This window comes from Phyllopteryx taeniolatus, chromosome 9 (assembly GCF_024500385.1).
Source record: "Phyllopteryx taeniolatus isolate TA_2022b chromosome 9, UOR_Ptae_1.2, whole genome shotgun sequence".
Taxonomy (NCBI): domain Eukaryota; kingdom Metazoa; phylum Chordata; class Actinopteri; order Syngnathiformes; family Syngnathidae; genus Phyllopteryx; species Phyllopteryx taeniolatus.
The window spans coordinates 31,725,909-31,750,032 of NC_084510.1; the positions used below are offsets into that span (position 1 = coordinate 31,725,909).

The following is a 24,124-nucleotide window of genomic DNA, read 5'->3' on the forward strand; positions in this document are numbered from 1 at the left end:
CAAACGACGTATTTGACGTGATGGCAGTTCAATGTGGTCATGTGATGCGCGCGCGAGCCGGATGGCGCCAAAATGTCAGTTTGTCCGTCTTTCATGCTACGGTGAGCAATCATTTGGGAGGTGACCGGTTGCTGGTTTGAACGCCAACGTTAGCGTTTCAGCACCGAAAGAAAAACTTTTCATCCGTTTGCAGCCGCCAGTCAATCACACCATCGCAGCAACACTTTAGCTTTCAACGAAGCTAACATGCTAACATGTTTTGGGAAAACCCACAAAAGCGCACGGACAACATGCTAACATGCTAACTTCACACAGGAAGGACGCAGCTGAGGTTCTCTAGCTAGAGAGATCTGCATATATTTCTATGTTTCTATGCCATGTATGTGTCACGACACGCTCTGTTGTTCATTCATTCATTCTTCTTCCCTTCCGCTTCTCCTCACGCGGGTCGCGGGCGCGCCGCAGCCTATCCCAGCTGTCTTCAGGCTAGAGGCGGGGGTACACCCTGAACCGGTCGCCGGCCGATCGCAGGCCACATAGAAACAAACAACCGTTCACACCTACGGGCAATTTAGAGTCTCCAATTCATGCATGTGTTGGGGATGTGGGAGGAAAGCCACGCAGGCGCGGGGAGAACATGCAAACTCCACACAGGCGGGGCCTCACAACTGTGAGGCGGATTTGCTAACCGGTTGGGTCACCGTGCCGGCATGCTTTGTTGTTCAAAGGAAAATGTTCAAGAAATGAAAAGATATATATATTATATATATATATATATATATATATATATAGTTGTGGGCGGAACCCATCTTTGGCATGCTCAGCTAGCCAAATGCTAACATGCGAATGTGCTAAGATGTTCCTGTGGCTGCTGACGTCACCGCGCCGCGCGGAGGAATCACGACGTGAAAAAGCGAGAGGAGCAAAGAAGGAGAGTGAGGAAGGGCTGAGCAAAAGGGGGCGCGCCCTCGCCGTGGCCCCTCCCTCGCCGCCTCTGTCCCCGCCCCTGCATGTATTGCTCCATTGTGGATCTCCGCCGGCTGACATTCGCGAGCCGAGCCCAGCCGAGCCGAGCCGAGCCGAGCCCCGAACGCTCGGTAGCGACGACGAGCCCGGACCAGACCGAACGCCACGGAGCCTTTTCGTCGTCTTCTTCTTCCTCGAAGAGCGCCAGCGGCAAACCTTCGCACGTTCACGGCGGTCAGTGTCTTACGTTCACGTAAGAGGAAAAGAGAGAGTCGTCGTGCACGCGCGCGCGCGCCGCCAGGCAGCCAGGCGACGAAGGGAAGGGAAGGCGACCGACGTCCCCCCTTAGCCGGGACCTAGCCGGCTGGCCCGTGCGCGTGCACGACGCGTGTGTCCGCTCGCCTCGGAACAGGTGCACGGAGGGGACGTGCGTGCGTGCGTGCGTGCGTGGGGGTTATTTGTGTCCGGCTGCGGGGGTCTCAGGCCAACTTGGTGCGTGACCTCATTCCCCGTGCACGCGCACGCACACAAAGGTGTGAGGATGATGATGTTGACCTTCGTCACAGATCCACACAGCTGAGCGCACGCGCGCGCGCGCGCGCGTCGGCTGAGGAAGACGTCCAACTTTGGACGCACGTGAACAATTGTTGACGTCGATGTGCAAATGTGGCCTCTTCAACGTCATCGGAGGTTCAAGCTTTCGTTCAAGTGTAAAAACAAGTCAGCAAATAACTTGGGCGATGTGTTGTTTCGATGCTCGCGCACGTGATCGGCCTCGTTGTAGTTTTGCCACTTTTGACCAACGTCAATCCCGCTCGCTCCGATTTCGCAAACCTTCCCTAGTTTTTTCGCCTAAAAAGCTTCCGTCAAATAGCTCAGCTCCGCCGGCGTTCCCCTGGTGTCGGAGCCGCCGGTGAAGGTCGCTCCCGCTCTGGAATGTTGACCTCTTGCTGCTAAATGCTAACATGCTAAGTGGCGTCTTGAACGTCGTACGACGACGACGACGACGTCGGATGGGGTTTATGTTTGCCGTGGATATTATGGGATGTTGACCGTTGCGAAATTATAAAATGGCCAAGATGACCCTAAAATCTTTTTGGGTATGCCTGCGGCGGGGGGCGCTATATTGATCGCTACTCACGGCCCGGTCCCTTTCCTCCATATATATATATATCGTAAATCACAATGAAAAAAAAGAATATTGAATAACATTTTCACATTTGATTGGAAACAAAAAAACTGGAATGAATGAAGTCATGTGCCGGCCACGCCCTTATTTACTATTTACGCCCCGCTGTATGATACGTAACGTATTAGAGACAAGAATCTCCGTGGGAGAAGGTGCACGAAGTGTTCATGGCGGACTCGTGCGAGCGCAGCAGATGAATTGGAGAAAGTTATTCAACACATCGTGGCAAATGATTGGCAAGCGCTACCGCTAACTAGCTAGTAGTAGACAAGATGTTGCCAGCCAGCGTGGCGTAAGCGTTTTGTTTGGCACAGAGCCCTGCGGGCGACCATGTCGCGTTTTTGTCCGCCCAATTTCTTTACGTTGCAACTAAATCTGCGACCTCCCAAAAATTGCGAGCAGGACTTAAAGAGGGGGCTGGAGATACTTTTCAAATAATCAAATTGGGGTTTTCATTTGTTGGACTATTATTTTGGAATAATACAAGAAGTAAGAGACGGAATTGATTCGATCATCGGTCATCAAAGACAACGCCAATATCAATTATCAAAGGGGCTTTTCGGGGGCAACGTATGAAATCGAGTCCAGGAGCCGCAGCACGAACCCTTTCCCGAAGGAAGCGGTGAAGAGCAGCGCGTCGGGGAGGGCGCCGTTCAGGTTTCGGCCTGCTGTGGAATTTTTCTTCCTGCCCGCAAACATCCCGGCTCGCTGCCTCGGTAACCATGGTGACCGCTCCCAAGTCAAACAGTAGCCGACCTGCTGGGACGCGCACGCGTGCAGACACGTGTGCGTGAGTGAGTAGGTGCGCTGAATGTGTGCTTGTTTATGCGTGCGTGCGTGTTGACAGGAAATAAACAGCGCAGCAGCAAGTGTCGAACGTTGAAGTGTCAAAAGTAACATTCAAGCATCAGCAGCTCTGATGTGCGCGTGTGCGTGTCAATGGACAACACACACACACACACACACGCACGAGCTACATTCCTTCACGTGGCCTGAGGTCGGTGTCATGTGACTCAATAAGAAAGGCCGGAACGTTATACTGTTTCTCACTTCCTGTTGTCATGAAATGCCGCGATTGGCACCGGGCTGAACGATTTTAGAAAAAAGTTGAATTGCGTTTGGCTGGCGACCAGTTAGGGGTGTACCCCGCCTCTCAGCCGGGATAGGCTCCGGCCCGCCCGCGACTCGCGCGAGGCTAAGCGGTACGGCAAATGGACGGATGGATTTTCATTGTGGAGATCGCAAAACTCATCAACTCGGCAAGAAGTAGTGCATTGTACACGCGAGCATTTGAAAGTTCGGTGTTGCTTCAGGTTAGCTTCGCAACGAGGTTGCCATCTCTCCTTGCTCGGAGTGTCGCGCACTTAGCTACTCCTCGTCCGCCTTCAGCGATAACAGACGTGTCGCACCGCGGAAGCAAGTGCGGCTCGCAGCCTGGGTCGGAGGCGGTCTCGGCGCAAGTTAGCTTAGCGCACCGCGTAGCATTCCTCGCCTCTTAAGGGAGAGGAAGAAGGATGTGGCGTTTTTTTTTTGACCATGTCAGAGCTTTTAGCATGGCTTCCTGCCGCTTCCGCTCACTTCCTGCCACTTCCTGTGACTCGCGGTTACTTCCGGTCTCTTCTTGCCACTTCCTGATTGATGCTTTCTGCACAGGAATTTGATGACAATCGTTCCGATTTTTGTTTTTTAAATTGTAAAATTCGACCGTCCAAACTTCGAAGCTCGTCAGTTTGCCGATTCTTTGGTGACTGAGTTCAACCGATCATGTGCAACTCGGGCTGGGCCGTGTGGCCGTCACATTAAAGTCTGGTTTTTGGGGACTCCTTTCTTGTCACACGCAAACAAATGCGAAAAGGATTGTCCTCATGTTGTATGTTGGTTAGCGGGAATTAAAGTCACTAGTCACTTTTGGGAGAAGTCGCCAGAGGGGTTGGAAAAGTGTAGATGTCAACACTAACTGTGCTTTTGTTAACTAGCGCCTCTCTGTTGGCACTCATGTTGTTAGTGGAAGCAATGCACATCAGCCACGATGCGCTTTCACTTATGGAAGACGCAAAAAAAAAAAAATGAATCGTCCTGACAAATAAGCTCAAGTTAATCAATTAATAGCAATGAATCGTGCAGAACCAAGCGCAAGGAAGTGTGTGTGTGTGGGCCAGTACACACATAAAAACAATCAGGCTGTTTTTGTTCCGATTGCGCCGCTTCCCGACCAAGGATCTTATGTCTCCTAAGATGATCCCATTACAGGATCCTCAGGTCTGCAAGCGACCTGACTGACGAACAAGGAAGTGGCCGTCAAAGCAAACGTGTCCTAACCGATGTCGGATTTGGCGGCCGTCAAAACAAACGAGTCCTACCCGATGTCGGATTTGGTGGCCGTCAAAACAAACGTGTCCTACCCGATGTCGGATTTGGTGGTTGTCAGAACAAACGTGTCCTAACCGATGTCGGATTTGGCGGCCGTCAAAACAAACGAGTCCTACCCGATGTCGGATTTGGTGGCCGTCAAAACAAACGTGTCCTACCCGATGTCGGAAGTGGCCGTCAAAACAAACTTGTCCTAACCGATGTCGGATTTGGTGGTTGTCAGAACAAACGAGTCCTACCCGATGTCGGATTTGGCGGCCGTCAAAACAAACGAGTCCTACCCGATGTCGGAAGTGGCCGTCAAAACAAACGAGTCCTACCCGATGTCGGAAGTGGCCGTCAAAACAAACGAGTCCTACCCGATGTCGGATTTTGTAGCTTTTGTAGCATCGAGTCCGGTGGACCTCAGAAACGGAGGAAGAGTGCTTATGAACGTTTTTTCAGCGTCTTTGTTTTTTTATTCTTATTTTGGGATTTTTCTTGAAGAAACAGATCCCAGGCCACCATCATTTCCTCCTCTTGTGCGTTCTCTTCGACGTTGCATCTCTGTTTTCTCTTTGTTTTTGTTCAATCACGTCTGATCACCTGAGAGTTGGGTCTCAGAGCACTGGATTCCAGATCGGCGGCGGAACGGAAGCTCGATGTGTGCGGTGCCCTGTGTCGAGATCATCGGAGCACGTTACGACCAAAAGTGCCAAATCTTCCTTTTGGTCTTTATTGTGTGGGGTCTGGAAGGGTTCAAGTCTTGAGATTTGAAAATGTGTGCGGCAGGCCTCAGACATGCGGCCGTCGTTTGTGTCACACAACAAGTGTTTATTTCAAACACAGCCGCGCACGCAAGCAGCTGCATCATGTCAGGTCTTTGCTGGTGGTCCCGAACGCAAAGTACAGGATGTTGTCGTGTGTTGTGGCAGCAGCAGGTGGGATGAGACACACGCGCACGCACACACATCTCAGGCCCTGTACACGTAAAAGGATTTTCCCAAATCTGAAAAGATGATTTATCTGCGACAGACCCCCCCCCACATAAAGATCCTAAACGTGGCATTCGGCAGTTGTGTGTGGTGTGCGCCGATCATTTCGACACAGGACACCACGCGCATCAAGATTCTGCGCCGCCGCTCATCTGAAAATTTCGCGTGATCTCACTAAAATGAAGACGAGCAGACACTTGCGGCTATGCGCCGATGTTACCCGGATGTTTCCGAGGGCACCGCAGGCGGGACGGTGTTAAAAAAAAGACTACGAGGAACCGCCGCTACACAAAATCCGACATCTTCGTTTGATTGGCTACATTCCGTTTCACGTCACCGTTCATGGCGTCACGATTCGGGATGAAGAGTTTTAAACGCGTTCGTTATTTAAGATTGTCGGCCCCCCACAAAAAATCGCTCTCGACCGAACGACTGTCGTATCAGCTCCTCTTTTAAGACGGAAGATCGTCTGGCGTATTACGTGGTCGATCGGAAGGGGCGAAATCGGCACAAAAAGATGCCGATCGTCTGGATGAGTGTAGCGCCCTTAACAGCTTGGTTGCGGCGCTTCGCCAGCAGCGGGCGTGATGTTCGCGCACACGTGCGTGGGCCGAGGGTCAAAGTGCGTGTGTGCCTAAGACGAAGAAAACTTCCCTCAGTGCTGAGCCTGCGATTGTGTTCTTTGAAGCTTGTTTTTGCTAGCAATACGGTGGCCGTCGGCGAGGGGGCGTGGCCTGCGCAAAACATGAGGATTGGAAGACAGGAAGTTGTCGCGGGGAATAACAAAAACACACCTGACGGAACAAAACAAACAAAACCTTCCTGCTGGGTTTTCCGGAGTGGTCCGCTCGGGGTCAACTTCCTCCAGCGGCCTCCGTGGATTTCCCAAAAGTTTTCTCTCCGAGGAGTGTCCAGAACATTCCTGGCGGGGGGGGGGGGGGGGGGGGGCGCACAGATGAAGACGGCGGAGCTGTCGTTTCCCAGGGTTCCGGCTGGGTTGCCACGGTTACCAGATCGGGGTCAGAGCACCGGCCTCGGCAGACGTCTTGAGGAGGCCGTCTTCGTCATCTTCGTGTTCCAAAACGTAACCCTGTCTTGATCGGCACGTCGACTGGCATCATTAGCGCGTTTGTTAGCATATTGACTAGCATCATTAGCATCAGCGATGAAACCAAAATTTGCCAATCGTGCGGGTTTTGCCAGCTTGTGAGAAGGATGAAAGACGTTTGTGATCTCGTTGGGAAAGTTTGGAGCGACAAACAAAGAAACAACAAAGAAATGGGTTGTGTCCTGACTGGGACTTCTTTTTTTTGTTTCCATCTTGTTTTTGTTGTTGCCGGGAACTCCTGCGGCGAGTTCCCTTTTTGTGTCCGGCGGGCTTTTGCTCCCGGGAAGAAAGCGTCAGCGGGGTTTCTGCCGCACCCCCGAAAACCTCACAAAGCTAACAAAAGCTCCCACCTCGTCCTCCCCCGCCGGTGGCCCGACTTAAAGAGGTGCATGAATAACGCCACGCACGCACGCACGCACGCACGCACGCAGAATAGTGAGTGGCTGCATAGTTCATCGTTGGGTTTTCAAAGGGGGTTCGGGTGGGGGGATTCTTAGGAGGTTGATGGCACAAATGCAGTAATCAGATTACTTCTTGACAATTCCCGCACTTCAGAGCTTTTCTTTTTCTTCTTTCTTTTGTAGATGAGAGAAAAGTGAAAAGGACAGTGTGGAAGGAATGTGGAGAGTGGGCGGGGCCACGGCGGCTTAGCCAACAAAGAAAAGAATTGAAAGCTTGGATGAATCAATGCGGCCTTTCCTCGCGTGTGCGTGTGTGAGATAGTGCCGGGGTTTGCGTGCGTGTGGAATTCTGTTCACAAGTGCGTGTGTGTAAACACGATGATGTTGTCACGCCGCGGCCACGCCTCCTCTCACGTTCCGTGCCGTCCTGTCAGGTTGCGGGCGGGGTCCGCCATGACTTCCTGCTGAATATCAGGCGGTGATGCTAACAAGGGGCGGGGCCAAAGAGGACAAAAGAGGAGGAGCCGGTCAAGTAGGCCCCTCCCCCCGCATGAGGAGCAGGCGGCACGTGGGCGGACTCGGGATGTGGGCGGGGCTGGTGGCCCTGCTGGCGGCGGCAGTCGGCGAGGCCAACGTGGAGGCGGACGCCCGGATCGGCCAGCTGGAGGCGTCCATGAGCTCCTCCCTCCTCCGAGACTTCCGGGAAGCGACCCGCGACGACGCCAGGCGCAACTTCCCTGACGCCGCCGCGGCGGTGGGGCGCCTCTTCCGCATCGAGGTGCCCGCCGCCAAGATGGACGACCCGCTGTTGGAAGTGAGTACGAGACGTGCCGCCGCTCGACTGACCGTCCGAGAACCGCAGACGCCTTTTTGCAAAAGTAACTCGACCGATAAAGTGGCGACCTCAGAAAGCGACAGCATTCCAAAAGTCACGTTGCTTGTGAAGGAAACGCCTTCCAAAAAGGACCATGACTTCAGTAACGATATTATTGGTTAACTAACACTTACTACTACTACAGTCCGAAGGTAACTTTGTGATTAAAGGCAATACTCTTCAAAAGGAGACAAATTCCTTGTGTGTTTTGGACATACTTGGCAAATAAAGAGGATTCTGATTCTGATTCTGATTCTGATTCTGAAGTAGCTCTACTCATTAAGTAACTTCATTACAAAAGCTCATGACGTAATACTATTAGAAAAATAACTAACCAACGCTCCAGAAGTAACTTTTTTCCTCATGAAGAAACTTGGCACGAGCGGGCATCAGGGAGCAGCTCTGTGATTGGCTGACAGCTGCCGTCTCCTGCGGCGTGTCCTGAAGCCGGTCGCTAGGCAACAGGCATCCACACATCCCATCATCGGGCGTGTTGTCTTGACGGCGTGCGGTGGCGCCTGCGTGTGTGTGCGTGTCTTTAAAAAGCTCCTAGCCATCAATGACGATAATTACATGGCAACCACGCCGACACGCGCGCGTGTGTGTGTGTGTGTTTAGGTGCTCCCTGTAATCTCTCTCTCTCTCGCTCTCTCTCTCTCTCTCTCACACACACACGCACACAAGCGGAGTCCTCAAAGTGATCAAGCCCAAACTGGAAGTGATGATGATGATGATGCAATGGCCAGGAGAGTTAGTCTGGCCACGCCCACCGCGCGTATCGCCTCCCTCTTGATTGACAGCTCACGTCCTCCATGTCATCACGCTTTCCGACTGGAAACATTCCCCGTACGCACACGCAGGCACGCGCGCAGACTCGTACGCGCACCACCGCAAACCCGAGCATACACACGCATACATGAACGAGCCTCCCCCTTCCTTGACATTTTCCACTGCCGTCCGTCCGTGTGTCTGCGGCCTACGCCGGGAATCCCCTCGCTAGCACCCCCCCGGCCCCATTCCACATTTTGCGTTCTCTTGTCTTTCCTTCCTTCCTTTCTTTTCTTCATTTTTCTTTCTTCAGTCCTCCAACAATCAGTTCGTGTGTGTGTGTGTGGAGGCATATGCGCATAATTGAATAGCTAATGAGCTGAGTGGGCGTGTCCCTCCTAATTCATCCGACTTGAAAGCAGCGTCAGGCGGTTGTTAGTCCGTATGTGCCCTGACATTGTTGCTTTTGAACAGGACTAACAAGAATCCTCTTCTTTCAGACGTCGGAGTCTGGGAAGGACGGTCTTCCATCCTGGCTGCACTGGGACGCCCCCCACAGGACACTGCAGGGACTGCCGCTGGATGAGGACATCGGCATCTACTACATCTCGGCCGGCGTCTCCAACGAGTCGTTTTTGTCCTCGTCTTCGTCTTTCCCGGAGGTCTTCTCCGTCGAGGTTCGCGCCGAGGACCCGTCGGAGGCGGAGTCTTCTCAGACGCCGACCGATCGAGCGGGCGCGGACGGCCGGTGCGGCCCCGACGAATCGGTCACCGTGTTGACGGTCATCCTGGATGCGGACTTGACCAAGATGAGCTCCCGCCAGAGGGTGGAGCTGCTGAACAACATGAGGAGCTTCTCGGGGGTGGAGCTCTCCCTCATGAGGGTTCTTCCCGTGGTCAACAACAGACTCTTCGACATGTCCGCCTTCATGGCCGGACCGGGCAACGCCAAGAAGGTCAGTCCGACTTCACGGCCGGGTTGAGAAGCGGGCGAAGGCACGATTATCATTGACCGGTCGGTCGGAGGTGACGATCTGATCGTTTGCGCTGACGCCGAGCCCAATGGCGCGAGGTCGGCTCCCGGTCTCGGATGCTCGCGGACAATCAAAACAAGGAGGGGAGATTCCCTTAAAAGGAAACCCGGTTTTGCACAGCGAAGCGGCCTTAACTCTCATCTGATAGGGCGGAACCTTGGCTGACCAGCCAGTCTGTTCACAAGCGATCGGTGCAGGGCTCTCCACTCACTTTTGCACTAGTAGCGCCGGTGCAGCACGTGGTTTTGGGAGGCGGTACGGCACGAGCGTCGAGACCGACATTCGCTCGGTATTGCCAAAACAGGGGACTGTTTGTCTGCAACAAGCAGGATCATTGGATCGTTTGTTGGAATCAGAGGGGCCGGCCGGTTCTTCTCCTGGGAAAAAGTTGCTCCTTCCTTTTGAGCGTTACCGCAATCACATGTAAAAAATGATCGCAAAAGTCTCCCAGCACCATATAAAAGTATCGTTAATGATCATTCCCACTATTTTGCCAATTATTGACTTGCAAAACAAACCAATTTGCCGACTTCAAATCACAGTCCCAAACAGAACACGGATCAATCATAAATGGACTGCAATCTCTGCACTTTCTTTTCACGCCGCTCTGTTTTCCGATCCTCTTGAAAAGCGTCCGTTGAACTAAAAGCTTCCTTCGGCATTTGCACATGGCTGAAATGAAAACAACAGACAAACTAAGCAGGCCATCTTCGCAGTTAGCGGCCCGCTAACTGCGGAGTTGCAGTGGGAAAAACGCAACTTTCAACCCTGAAATCATGCAAATGTGTCACGGCACAAGCTGCAAAAAAGGCCGCCGATACGACCGGCCTCGAGCCCTGTTATGTCAACCGTTTTCCTCGAAAACTGAGTATTATTGTGTCGACCGTGCGTCATTGACGCAACGCAAGCGCGACAAGCACTGAATCTTCTCTCGGAGGGCGAGCGCGGCGATGCTAATCCGTGTTTGTACTTCCAGGTGGTGGAGAACGGCGCCTTGCTGTCGTGGAAGCTCGGCTGCGCGCTGGACCAGAGCGGCGTACCGAATCTGGCCGGGCTCCAGGGCCCGGCCAAGGAGGGCGCCATGTCCGCCAAGCTGGGGTACCCCGTGGTGGGCTGGCACGTGGCCAACAAAAAGCCTCACGTGGCCAAGCGTGTTCGGCGCCAGTCGAACAACACGCCCACGCCGGTCCTGACGTCGCTCCCGCCATCTTCCGCGGCGGAGCCGCCCGTCCGAATGGTCCCGACGCTGTCGTCCCCGTCCGTCGCGGCGCCCCCCCGGAGCTCTGCGCCGCCCGTGCGGGGGCCCGTCCCGCTGCCGGGAAAACCCACCATTCGGGTCCGAGACCCCGTCGCCCGCACGCCCACCGTGGAACCTCCTCAACCCACCAGGGCGATGGAGACCACCAGCTCCGTCCTCATCGAGCCCACCGCCACCCGGCCCGTCCACGTGGAACCCACCGCCGCGCCGCCCACACGGAAACCCACCAGGAAGCCCAAAAGACCCAAAACCACGGCGGCGCCCCGCGAGCCAAAGACGTCCACGGCCAAGCCGTCTCGCCGCACCACACCTCCGCCGGGAGTCCTCCCGGATCCGTACAATGAAAAACCGGTTTTGCGTAATCCCGTCGACCAGGTGAACGCTCTGGTGGGGACGTACTTCGAGGTGAAGATCCCTTCGGACACTTTCTTCGACAAAGAAGACGGAACCACCGACAAGCTGCGGCTTACCTTGAGGAAGAAACTGAACGAAGCGGTGGGAGAAGGTTCCTGGATCCAGTTCAACAGGTGGTTAGAGCTCCTTCTATCTCGTCAAGTGGTTGAATTTGACTCGGCACGACTGCAAATAGCGCTAGCTCGTTCCACCGGAACGGTCGAGGCACCGCAGTGTCATATCGGTTCTTGGGCTCTGTACTCACGTGCTGAATTCGATTCGTCCTTTTCCGATATTGCTCTTTTCGTCCCGTAAGGTAACGTTGAGTGACGTGACAGGTGCCCCCGATCAAATGTCAAATCTTCTTCTTCTTCTTAACAGCACCAGCCAGCTGCTTTATGGCCTCCCCGATGCGCATCACGCCGGCAAGCACGAGTACTTCGTGCAGGCCACCGACAGAGGAGGCCTGAACGCCATCGACGCCATCGAGGTCCGCGTCAAGCGCTGGCCCGCCAACGACAGAAGTCCCGTGGCGTTCGCGGCCCGACTGGAGGGAGAACCGCGATGGCTCACCGGCGACATCCACAAGAAGATCCTCCTGGTGCGGAAGCTGGCCTACGCTCTGGGAGACCGCAACAGCAGCACGGTGAGCCTGAGGAACATCAGCAAGGGTTCCATCCTCGTGGAGTGGACCAACAGCAGCCTCCCGCACACGCCCTGCCCCAAGGAGGACATCCTGACCCTGAGCAGGATGCTGGGCGACGCCGACGGGAGGCCCACGCCCAACTTCCGCGACGCCATGCAGCCCGACTTCCGACCCCTGGGCGTCACGGCCGAGGGGCGGGCCGACTGCGCCGCCTTCTCCTTCATCCCGCCGGGCGAGACGGAGATCCCGCCGCCCGCCGCCGTCACCCCGGCCCTCGGGACCGGACGGCAGAGCGCTGACGACGTTTACCTCCACACCGTCATCCCCGCCGTGGTGGTGGCGGCCGTCTTGCTGCTGGCCGGAATCGTGGCCATGATTTGCTACCGGAAGAAGAGGAAGGGCAAGCTGACCCTGGAGGACCAGGCCACCTTCATCAAGAAGGGCGTCCCCATCATCTTCGCCGACGAGCTGGACGACTCCAAGCCGCCGCCCTCCTCCAGCGCCCCGCTCATCCTGCTGGAGGAGAAGCCGCCCCTGCCGCCTCCCGAGTACCCCAACGCCGGCCCGCCGGAGACGGCGCCCCTCAACCGGGAGCTCCTGGGCGAGTACGCGGCGCTCCGAGACGACGACCCCAACGCGCCGCCCTACCAGCCCCCGCCGCCCTTCGCCACGCCCCAGGAGGGGAAAGGCTCGCGCCCCAAGAACATGACCCCCTACCGCTCGCCGCCGCCCTACGTGCCCCCCTAATTACCCGCTGGCCCCGCCTCCCGCGGCGCTCCCGCTTTGGGCGTCACGAGGACGTACCCGGTGCTAATGTGCTAACGCTCGGCGCCGCTTCGGGGGAGGGGCTACCGGGGAGGGGGTGGGCTTTGGCAGCTGGGAAGGACTACTGGTGTCGCCGGATGCTAAGTGACCTTTGACCCCACACACGCCTGACCTTGTGAGACCTGCGCTTACATCTATTTCACCTATTTGTTTTTTTTCTGGACGTTTTCGAACAACAAGGTACAACGCGTGTGTGTGCGTGCAAGCAGGTCGTGATGGTAACTCACCTTGAGTGTTGCGTGCGCGCGTGACTGCGTGTGCGCGACCGCGTGTATGCACGTGTGCGTGTTTGTGCATCTGCGTGCGTGTGTGTAAGAGGTCCAGGTCGTCATGGTAACTCAACGTGAGCGCAGGTCGAGGCCGTCCGTCCGTCCGTCCGTCCGTGACCTCCGCGTCACATGACCCGCCTCACCTGATCATATTTCACGAAGTACGTTTGAATCACTGAATGTGCTTTCGTTTTGTTTCATGTGTGAAGCAATAAAATGTTTCAATATTTGGCACAAAGATATTTGTGATAAAAAACAAAATGAAAGGGTGCTACGATGACGATGACGATGACGATGATGACGAGGCTTGTTTCGGTTCTGAAATATTTTTCTACATACGTCAGAGAACTCGTCATCTTTTCAAGGACTTTTGATACAAGTTTGATTTCTTTGAGGATTCGTCGACAAGCGCAAACACGACGATTAGTCATCCGAATTATTTGACGAGTGCGTTCGATATTGACTCCTTTTGCTTCTTTTTGACATTTGAGCAACTTTTTTGCAATAATGCCGCTAACAGCTTCGTTTGCTTTCCACAATAAAAAAAAGGCGACTTTCCGCCACAGCGCCGACTCGCTCTCTTTTTTCCCAGCATGCAACACAAACGCAAACCGGCACTGATTGGTTGACAGCTCACGTCGCACGGGTCGCGTTATTACACTGGAACTTCGATTGACAAAGTTTTTTCTCGAAGGGGTTTGTCAATCGAACGTGATTTTCCCATTAGAAATAATGCAAACATGAAGCATCGACAAAAGTCCCAATTTTAGTCAAAGTTGGTACACTTTGAACCCGATATGAAGATATACACAACTGTAATGTCAAACATGAAAAGGGGAAAAGTTAACAGCAGCTCAAGTTCAAATGCAGCTGCCAAACAGAAAAGGGAAAGGAAAAGGAAAGCTGGCGAGATGCATTTGTGGCACAAATCGGATTCCATCGAGGGGAGATCCCATTTTGAAGCGAAGAAGAGCGCACATTTTGGTATTTTTGATATTTAAAAAAAATAATAATAACACCTTTTCAAATGAAATGTGGGCAGCACAGCGCACGACTGGCTAGCACGTCCGCCTCACAGTTCTGAGGACCGGGGTTCGAATCCCCGGCCCCGCCCGTGTGGAGTTTGCGTGTTCTCCCTCCCACATCCCCAAAACACGCACGCGAGGTTCATTGAAGACTCTAAATTGCCCGTAGGTGTGAATGTGAGTGCCAATGGTTGTTTGTTTCTATGTGCCCTGCAATTGTCCGGCGACCGCTTCAGGGCGTGCCCCGCCCGAAGATACGCGACCCGCGTGAGGCGAAGCGGAACACAAAATGGAGGGGTGGATGAAATGTGGCGTGACAAACAGTCCGTTCTGCACCACGTGTCACGTGACGTCACGTGTAAATCAGAAACCGCCTCACTTTAACAAACAAGTTGCTACAATTATGGAGAATACACAAATGAAATGCACTTTACGTGGACTTCTCGGCTTACAGCTTCTTTTCTTTCTAAGTCACAAATATTTTCCTTTTTCCAAATGAGCAACAGCTTTTCCACTCGCGTCCTTTTCCAGAATCGTGGCAATTGCGAGCGAGCTGTGCAACGCGCGCGGGTTGGAATATTGCGCAAATCGTCTATCGGGTTCATCGTGTCTCATCTTATTTCGCGATTGTCGGCGGGCGTCCCGGGTGACGTCCCGGATCGGTCGCCGGAGATCGGTCGACAGTCAATGTCAGAGCGCACGGATGACAGATTGGTTCGCCGGTCTTGGGCGAACCCGCGGCCCAGACTGGAACCCCGACGCCCCGACTGGCAGCCACGCGCGCTAACCGCTAAGGCACCGGGATTCATTTCATTCTGACGATCATGATCAGACTCAGAATCATTTTCATGTCAGTATGTCAGAAACACGAGGAATTTGTCTCCGGTGATGATGGGTGCCAGGGACAAGTTCACCAATGATGATGAGGACGATGCGGATGAGCGGACGGCGGTCGGGAGCCACGGGCGGGCGAGCGCGAGTCAAACGGGAAGCTGACGAATCCTTTTAATGAGGCCCGCGTGCCCCGCCCTCGGGGCCATTTCAAAATGGATCCCGTCGCCACGACAACGGTCAGCACGCTTATCGAACGTGACGAGGTCGTCGAGGTCAATCAATAAAAACAGGAAGTAGCGCTGACTTCCTGCGTGAAGGCCCAATCATCAAGGAGAACGTCACATGCTCATCAGCGTGTGCATTTTCACGTGTATATTTGTTTGTGCATGTTCGAGTGTGTGTTTTGTATGTGTGTTTGTGTGAGGCTCTGTGTGTACACAGATGTGTGTAAGCACGGTGTGTGTGTGTGTGTGTGTCTGCGTGGGTACGTGAGGTTTGTGTGCATGCGTTTGTGCGTATTTGCATCTAAGAGTGTTTGTGCGTGTGTGTTCTTGTTTTACTCGTGTGCGTGTTGATTGAGTTTGTTTGATGATTTTTTTTGTGAGTGTGAAAGTGATGATGAAGTGTGTGTAAATCTGCAAATGGGGCAGTGACGTTCAAGCAGTCTCATAAACCAAAAAGTATGCCAGCCAATCAGGAGCCGCTCCCCACGGCCGATCGGATTGCGATTTAGTAGCTGACGTTCCAAACGACGAACGGAAGCCGTCGTCACGGAAACGCAGCAAAAGCACAACTACTTGTTCCCATGTCTCTAGCCTCCACAGAAGATCAACAGCAGAGGCTCCGCCCTCTTGTCGCCACAAAGCTTCCTGTTGTTGCCGCGGCAACGCCAACGCAGCCTGACCTTTGGCGGGAATGCAGACGGCAACGAAAGGGCGCCAAACAGCCCACGCTCTTTTGGTACTTATTGTACTTCTTCTATCAATTCTATTTTAGTAGTTTTAACAAACTTTTCCCAGGCACGGTGGCGGTCACATGACCGCACACGGAAGCAACATTTTCAGTTTCGGTAGCCTAACCAAAGAAAGTTCCAAATTTCTTACGCATAATTGACCTTGATGATGTTTTTTTTTTTTAGATGAAATACGAATATCCATAAATAACCTCCTCAATTGCGAGACCCGAAGGGTCGCCGGTTCCAATCCCGGCTCCGACCTTCTGCGTGTGGAAGGACCCTTGGGCAAGACACTGAACCCAAATTTGCTCCCAGTGGGCCTCGCACGGCAGCAGCGCCCGTTGGTGTGCGAATGCGTTCGTGAACGTGTGAAGGCAGATGAAGAAGCGCAGTCCACTGAGCCATATCTGAATTTGGACGTTTCCGCTTTAGATTTTTGTCAAGTTGACATTCGTGCTTCAATTGAAAAAAAAAAAAGTCTGAAGCTAGTCACCAGTTGCTCTACTTGAGGCTTGTCCCCCTGAAGATTTACTGACGCTGACTCGAGTGTTGATTTGGAGGCGGACTTTTGAGGACAATTTGCGACTGCATCACATCCATCATCAATCAATGTCGGTCAACATCCCACGTGGCGCCGCTCAATTAACGTGCCATCATCGTTCAATTCATATTTGGGTGTGCAGAACTGTCACCAGGCCTCAGTCTTCAAGGTCCCGTATTGGACCAAACCAACTTGTTCGAGTATTTGCCATGTTAAATTGGCTCTGTGGGTAAGGGAAATTCATTTAGGGGAGGCCTTAAGAACTGTTTTGGGTGGGGCTAACACCCTAAAAAACAAAGAGATGTTTTTTGGTTTTTGTGTTTTTTGCGGTGGCGGGCGGCCTAAAAACATTTTAGGGGTGGCTGAGCCCGCCCTGAAATAGGCCTAGCGACGCCACTGAGCAAGTACGAGCAGCTCCGGCGCACCGTTGAAAGCAAGACAATCAATAGCCAATCGATATGACGGAACACGGAAGCGCCCCTGCACGGCGATTGCAGGTTGGGGGCGAAGCAGACGAACCGCTGATCGTCCTCATCAACGCTGCATCGTTTTGCTCAAACGAGGGAAGTTCATTTGTTTCCTCAATGCACGCACAGCAGCCCATATTGCCAGAAAAAAAAGAATTCTTGTATTGTTTATTCAAAGGGAAAAACTGAAATATGACACCGCCCTTTGCTGAGTATTTAGCAGAAGCCCCCTTTTGCGCTAATACAACCGTGAGTCTTTTTGGGAAAGATGCAACAAGTTTTTCACACCTGGATTCGGGGATCCTCTGCCATTGCTCCTCGCAGAGCCGCTCCAGTTCTGTCGGGTCGGACGGTGAACGTTGGTGGGCAGCCATTTGCAGGTCTCTCCAAAGATGCTCAATTGGGTTGAAGTCAGGGCTCGGGCTGGGCCATTCAAGAACAGTCACGGAGTTGTTCCGAAACCTTTCCTTCGTTATTTTAACAGTGCGCTTAGAGTCATTGTCTTGTCGGAAGGCGAACCTCCGGCCCAGTCTGAGGTCCTGAGCACTCTGGAGAAGGTTTTGGTCCAGGATATGAAGCTGTAGCCTCGCTGCAGAGGATGGACCGGCGTCATTTTGAAGCCTCTGGATTAGTTAGGGATGGGATGTCACTTGCATTCAGATGGGAGTCGAGGCAGCTCAGCCAATACATTTGGCAATATGCTGTATGAAATATTATTGTTGCTATTATTAGAGAGCGCTGTTTCTTAAATGGGGGCGGGGGCACGGCCCCCGAACACACTGGCGTCCTCTGCAGAAAAGAGCAACATGGCGACCTCTGCTGGTCAAATATTGACAGCTTCTTCTTTTCCGTCGGGCTCGTCCCTTGAGGGGTCGCCACAGCGCGTCCTCCTTTTCCACGTCAGCCTGTAATCTCCTGCATCCCATCTCCTCTCCAACACCGACGGCCCTCATGTCTTCTTCCCTCACGACATCCATCAACCTTCTCTTTGGTCTTCCTCTCGCTCTCTTGCCTGGCAGCTCCATCCTCATCATCCTCCGAGCAATACACTCACTCTCTCTCCTCTGGACGTGTCCAAACCATCCAAGTCTGCTCTCTCCAACTTTGTCTCCAAAACATCGAACCTCGGCCGTCCCTCTGATGAGCTCGTTTCTAATTGGATCCAACCCGGTCACTCCGAGAGCGAACCTCAACATCTTCATTTGCTCTGCTTCCTGTCGTCTCTTCAGTGCCATGGTCTCTAATCCGTCCTCACCACTGTTTTAAAAACCTTGCCCTTCATCTGAGCAGAGACTCTTGTGTCCCACGACACCCCTGACGCCTTCCTCCACCCGTTCCAACCCGCTTGGACCCGTTTCTTCACTTCCTGCCCACACGCACCATTGCTCTGGACGGTTGACCCCAAGTATTTCAGATCCTCCACCCTCGCTCTCTCTTCTCCCTGTAGCCTCACTCTTCCCCCACCACCCCTCTCATTCACGCACATAGATTCCGTCTTACTTCGGCTCATCTTCATTCCTCTGCTTTCCAGCGCATGCCTCCATCTTTCTAACTGTTCCTCCACCTGCTGCCTGCTTTCACTGCAGGTCTCAATGTCATCTGCAAACATCACGGTCCACGGGGATTCCAGTCTAACCTCATCTGTCATCACCACTGCAAACAGGAAGGGGCTCGGGGCTGATCCCTGACGCACTCCCACCTCCACCTTAAATTCGTCTTTCACACCTCGCCGCTGTCCTGCTGCCCTCGTACGTGTCCTGTATTATTCGAACATACTTCTCTGCCACTCCAGACTTGCGCATGCAGTACCACAGCTCCTCTCTGGGTACTCGGTCATACGCTTTCTCAAGATCTACAAAGACACAACGTAGCTCCTTCTGACCTTCTCTGTACTTTTCCATCAACATCCTCAAGGCAAAAAATGCATCTGTGGTCCTCTTTCTAGGCACGAAACCATACCGTTGCTCGCAAATACTCACTTCTGTCCCGAGTCGAGGCTCCACGACTCTTTCCCATAACTTCATTGTGGCTCATCTAAACCCTAACCCGGTGGTGGACGTTGTTAACCCGGGCCACGGCCGATACGGTATAGAATTCTTTAGATGAACGCTCATATTTGTTGGGGCATTTATCCGGGCTTGGGACCGGCCCACAGTTTGCACTGGCTTGTGGCCCCCATTGGGCTGCATTTGGTCAAATATTGACAGCAATCTTCCTAATTGTGCACATTGAGAATTGACAAAATGAACTCACACACACTTAACATTTGCAACCTGTTCAAATATGATCCTAATGACATCATCTATCAATGTTTATGATTGGCGTCACGTCAGTTACCCCTTCATCGTCCCAGATTATCGTACTACTCGCTTGAAGTGTCGGCGCCCTTTGCACGATGCTCATTGCACCGGCCGGACTATTGCAATATTCGTCATTCGAACCGCTCTAAGTGCTAGAGGACTCTGCATCTTTTGCACAATTGTTAAAAAAAATCAATCAATGTACCGGCATGACCAGATAACGAGCAACCCTTTACTGGCCAGTGAGTGTTTTTTTTTTCGGGGTCAATGTCTTTGTGTCTCCAAAGCGTTCTCTGTCAATCGACCGTCTGTTGTCGTACTCGAGCGTCTCCGACCACCGGAGCCAAATTCCTCGTGTGTTTTTGGGAGAAATAAAGATGATTCCGATTAAAACCTTGGACTTATGTGCGCTTTTTAATGCATTTTTCGTAAGCCGTTGTTTTGTCTTTTTACCACCGATCGTTCATCACAGTCACGCAATCGGGTTTGTATGTTGTTTCCGAATAAATATTGAACCAAATAAATAAATCATTGCCAATGCTATCACCTTCTGATTATTAGCTTGCAGATTAGCATGGGTACTGCTGGAATGCTGTTTGCTAGCATCTGGATTAGCACTAGAAATGCTAAGCTAATGTCGAATGCTTACTAGCTATGCTATCCATCCATCCATTTTCCGTAGCGCTTCTCCTCACGCGGGTCGCGGCGCGCTGGAGCCCATCCCATCTGATTCCGGGCGAGAGCGGGGTACACCCCGAACTGGTCGCCAGCCAATCCTAGCTATGCTAATGTTAGACAATTACATACATTTATTAGCATGTGGACTAGTATGGCTCATTCTGCAGAGCTAGTGCTATCACCTTCTAATTATAAGTGGATTAGCACGGCTAACCCTAAAATTCGGTTCTAAGCATCAGGATTAACATGCTCATGTAAGCGTGGCTAATGCTGGCACCTTCTGATTTTTAGCACGTGGATAAGATCGGTTTTAGCATTGCTAAAGCTACAATGTTAGCAATGTTATGTTAGCATGTGGCTAACTGCAATGTTTGTGCTGTGCGATAAAAAAGCATAGCGTGAAGAGTTAACATTTTTGCTTTAACATGACAACATTTGTTAAGAACAAAATACATAAAAAGAGAATGATTCCTTTAAAAGGGTTACCATGGAAACAACATTTTCAACGGCTCACATTTCTACTTTCGATTGGTTCCAATGGGTTCGAAAGCAAAAAAGTATGAAAAGTTCAAAGAAGTTTTTGTAGTGTTAAAACAGAACACACCAACGTGCTAATTATTCATGAGGGAGGATGTGCTTCAGTTTGTTTGTAGTGTTTGGGTGCCGCTGTGCCCTCTGGTGGACCGCCAAAGGAGTCTGGATTAGGAAGGGCGCCACCTTGAGGTCAATTAGTGTCGTTAACCACCACCACCACCATGTGCTCCTCGTCCAGAGGCGTCGCCAACCTCTTGGCCGCCTGCAGGAACTGCACCGAGAAGTCTCCCGGCGGGAAAGCGTACAGCATGGCACCCGGGCCGCCCTCCTTGGCGCCGGGCAGGCTCACCACGCCCGCCGCCTCCTTGTTGCGCAGGTAAGCCACCAGGTGGCGCAGCAGGCGGACCTGGAGCCCCGCCGCCCCTGGTGCGCCGGCCTGCCGGTCCACGGGTCCCTGGAGGGCCAGCAGCACGGCGAACCCGTCGGGGCGACCCGCCTTCACGCGCCGCGCCACCTCGTCCAGGCGGCTCTGATCCATGCGGAGGCGCTGCGCTATCTTCAGCAGCTCGCCGTTGCGCCGCATGATGGCGCTGAAGAAGGGGGCACCACCCTCCAGCAGGTACAGGTGGGCCGGGAAGCTGCTGTTCTTCAGCGCGAACACGCCACGCCAACACTTGGCCAGCGACGCCACAGCGAACTCGGACAGCGAGCCCGGACACGGCGGGGGCGCACCCGCGGGGAGGGGCGGCGTCACAGCGGGCCGGGCGGCGGCCTCGCTGCCGCCGCGGTGGTGATGGACGTCGGTATGTTTGCCACGGTGGCGAGTGGGCGGAGACTCTGGCTCTTTGCCGTCGGGGGTGTGGTCCCGCGGCTCCGTGGTGGAGTCGGGCGCCCGGACGCGCGCTCGGTCGGGGCTGACGTCGGGCGACGCGCGAGCTCGACCCCGCCCCTTCTCACGCTCCGCCGAGGGACTGCGGCTCCGCCTCCGACCCCGCCTCTCCTCGCGCTCCTTCGGCCAGCGCTCCCTGCTGCGGCTGCGTGCCCGGCCGCTCCTGCCAAGGGCCTCCGCGGCGCCCGGCCTCCTGTCCGGGCCTCCCGGGGGGCTCGGGGCCAAGTCGCGCGGGGACGGCGCACGCTCCCTGACTGCGGCCCGGACGTCGCGTTCCAGGCTCCGGCGGCGTCCGTAGGCGTCGCCCGGCACGTCGTAGTGGGGCAGTAGCTGCACGGGTGCGAAGGGCCGGGCGGGGCTTTCCTCCACCTTGGCGAAGTCCACGCGTAAGCGACGCTCGGCCCCGCCCAGGGGAAAGCCCCTCATTTGCGTGCACGCCGCCTGCGCCGCATCCAAACTTTCGTACTGGACGTACGCGAAGCTGTCGCCCTTGACGTAATCGATGTTCCGGATGCTTCCGAAGCGGTCGAACTCGCGCGCCAGAGTGGCCAGCGAGTTGGAGGGTCCCAGGCCGCCCACCCACAGGCGCGTAGTGGGGTTGGCTTTGCCGTAGCCGATCTTGACGGGGTGGCCGCCCACCAGGCGCCCCTGCATGGCTACCTTGGCGCGGTGGGCCATGTCCAGGTTCTGAAATTTGACGAAAGCGTAGGCGCCGCCCTGGCCCCGCGCTGGCCTCTTGATGACCACATCCTCGATGGCGCCGTACTTGTCGAAGCCGCGCCTCAGCTCGGCCTCGGTGACGCCGCCGTCCAGGTTGCCGATGAACAGGTTGCTGGTGGCGCGCTGGTCGTCCTCGGGCTTGAGGTCGTCGGGCGGCGGCTGCGGTGCGGGCGTCAGGCCGTAGGGGCGCCCCCTCTCGTCCAGCATCCCGTAGTAGTCGAGCAGGCGCTCGCGGCTCAGGCTCTCCAGGGCGTAGTGGCGGGCGCGCAACTCGCGCAGGCTGAGCGAGGGTCCGGGCGGCGACAGCGACCGCTGGCGGTAGGGCGGGTAGGGCGCGTGCGCGTGGGCGTGCACGGCCAGGTAGGTGACATCGGGCGGCGTGACGCTCCTCCTGCGCACGTACACCGGCTCGATCTTGAGCAGCCGCTCAGCCAGCAGCAGCCGCGAAGTGGTCTTCGCGTGGCGAGCCTCTTTGGCATCCTCGGCGTGCCGGAAGTTGACGTAGGCGATGCGGCCCAGTTCCGGCGTGTGCGACAGTTTGACGCTGACGTCGCCGAACCGCTTGAACTCGTGGAAGAGAGCGTCCTCCAGGTCGTCGTCGGGGACCTGCGGGCCCACGTTGCTGATGAGCAGCGTCTTGTAATCCCGGGCCGGGGGCCGCAGACTGGCCGCCGCCGGTTTGTCGCGCTCCCGGCTGCGGCTTCTCCGCCGGTGGCCGCCGCGGGTCTCGGCCAGCAGAAGGGCCAGCGGCGGCGGCAGCGCATGGAGCTCCTCCCGGCGGCCGCTCTCTCGGTCTCGGTCTCGGTCCCGGTCCCGCTCCCGCTCCCGCTCCCGGAGGCGCTTGGGGGCCGCCCTGGACGACAGCGGCAGCGGCAGCGGCGGCGGCGGCGGCGGCGGAAGATGAGGCGGGGAGGAAGCCTCCCTGGCGGCCTGCCGCTTCATGTCGGCCGGGAACGTCAACGACGACGACGGCGAGAAAGACGAGCGGGACGGAGCCCCTCCGGCGACGACAATCCTCGGCGTCCGTGCGGCGGTTTTAGCCACAAGCGGCTCCGCGAAAGAGTCACTTCCGCCCCTCGACGGAGAAGCCAAAAGCGGCTAAAAAAGCACACAAAAAGCAAAACATGTCCGCCAGTCAGCGACTCGACGACGACGCCATCTTGGACAAAAGAATGTGCGCCTTCGCCTAGGGGCGGACGTTGGTGGCGTCATCGCACAGGGACACGCCCCCTGCTCCTCCTTTTAAACATTTCAACCCAGTGAGAGTTGACCGAACTCAATTAGAGTCGTGTCAAAAGCTTCCTTTCCTTCGGTAGTTCAGTCCAAAAAGTGGAACTCATACTGTGGAGATGATGCACGACAGAGTGAAATATTTCATGATTTCTTTGAAATGTCTGTTTTCTATATGTATGTATACCGAATATTACTTCAAGTCGTTTTGAACAACCTTCACAGGCTTTATTGTTAGGTTGTGACGACTAACTCGCTCCCGGTCACACACAATTGCCAGCTATGTTGCGACTACGAGCTGCTATTCGGTAAAGTCAGTTGAGTGCAGCTGGACAAAGATCGTTGTTTTGTTTTCTTTCTCTCACTTCGATTTTTGTCTGCGCTTCACTAGTCACGGCTGACAACTCGTAAGACTTGTACCTTTTTCTCTCTTTGCAAAGACTTTTCTTTCTGTTTTGTAATTCAAAACCTCCAAAGACAAGAGTGCCTCCTCACTTATTCTATCAGAAAAAGATTTGCCAAAACAAATGCATAATTTTGGTGATTGAAGACTCTAACGTGTGAATGTGAGTGGACATACTTGGCAAATAAAGATGATTCTGTTTGTTTCCATGTCCCCTGCGATTGGCTGGCGACCAGCTCAGGGTAGAACCCCGCCTCTCACCCTAAGAGCTATCTTATCAGAGGCGCCAGCACGCCCGCGACCCGCGTGAGGAGAAGCGCTACGGAAAAGCTTCCATGTTAAGCTTTACAAGAGCAGCAAAAATGGAGAGACAATATTTCTAGGAAGTGACTTTCAAAGTTCCCGGGTCCATGTTGACTTCCATGCTTTTTCTAATAGTCTTTCCCTGCAGTTTGGAAAAATCATTTCATATC

General features: G+C 54.3%; 2 protein-coding genes across 4 annotated transcripts; one reads left to right on the top strand and one right to left on the bottom strand.

Annotated features, from left to right (window-relative positions):
• The first annotated feature begins 1,033 nt into the window (after window positions 1–1,033).
• dag1 (dystroglycan 1) lies at window positions 1,034–13,645 on the top strand. 3 transcript variants are annotated; one of them, XM_061783631.1, is made up of 5 exons: window positions 1,034–1,200; window positions 7,192–7,822; window positions 9,151–9,606; window positions 10,661–11,469; window positions 11,717–13,645. In XM_061783631.1, the coding sequence occupies exons 2-5, from the start codon at window positions 7,490–7,492 to the stop codon at window positions 12,726–12,728; spliced, it is 2,610 nt and encodes an 869-aa protein (XP_061639615.1). In that variant the 5' UTR covers window positions 1,034–1,200; window positions 7,192–7,489; the 3' UTR covers window positions 12,729–13,645. The 3 variants fall into 3 exon arrangements, with proteins under 3 accessions (XP_061639615.1, XP_061639614.1, XP_061639616.1); XM_061783630.1 differs by having other exon boundaries at window positions 7,443–7,822; XM_061783632.1 differs by lacking the exon at window positions 1,034–1,200 and having other exon boundaries at window positions 5,092–7,822.
• A 6,631-nt stretch (window positions 13,646–20,276) lies between these two features.
• On the bottom strand, window positions 20,277–23,416 carry rbm15b (RNA binding motif protein 15B). Its single transcript, XM_061783633.1, has one exon. The coding sequence runs from the start codon at window positions 22,958–22,960 to the stop codon at window positions 20,600–20,602; it is 2,361 nt and encodes a 786-aa protein (XP_061639617.1). The 5' UTR covers window positions 22,961–23,416; the 3' UTR covers window positions 20,277–20,599.
• Window positions 23,417–24,124: the final 708 nt, after the last annotated feature.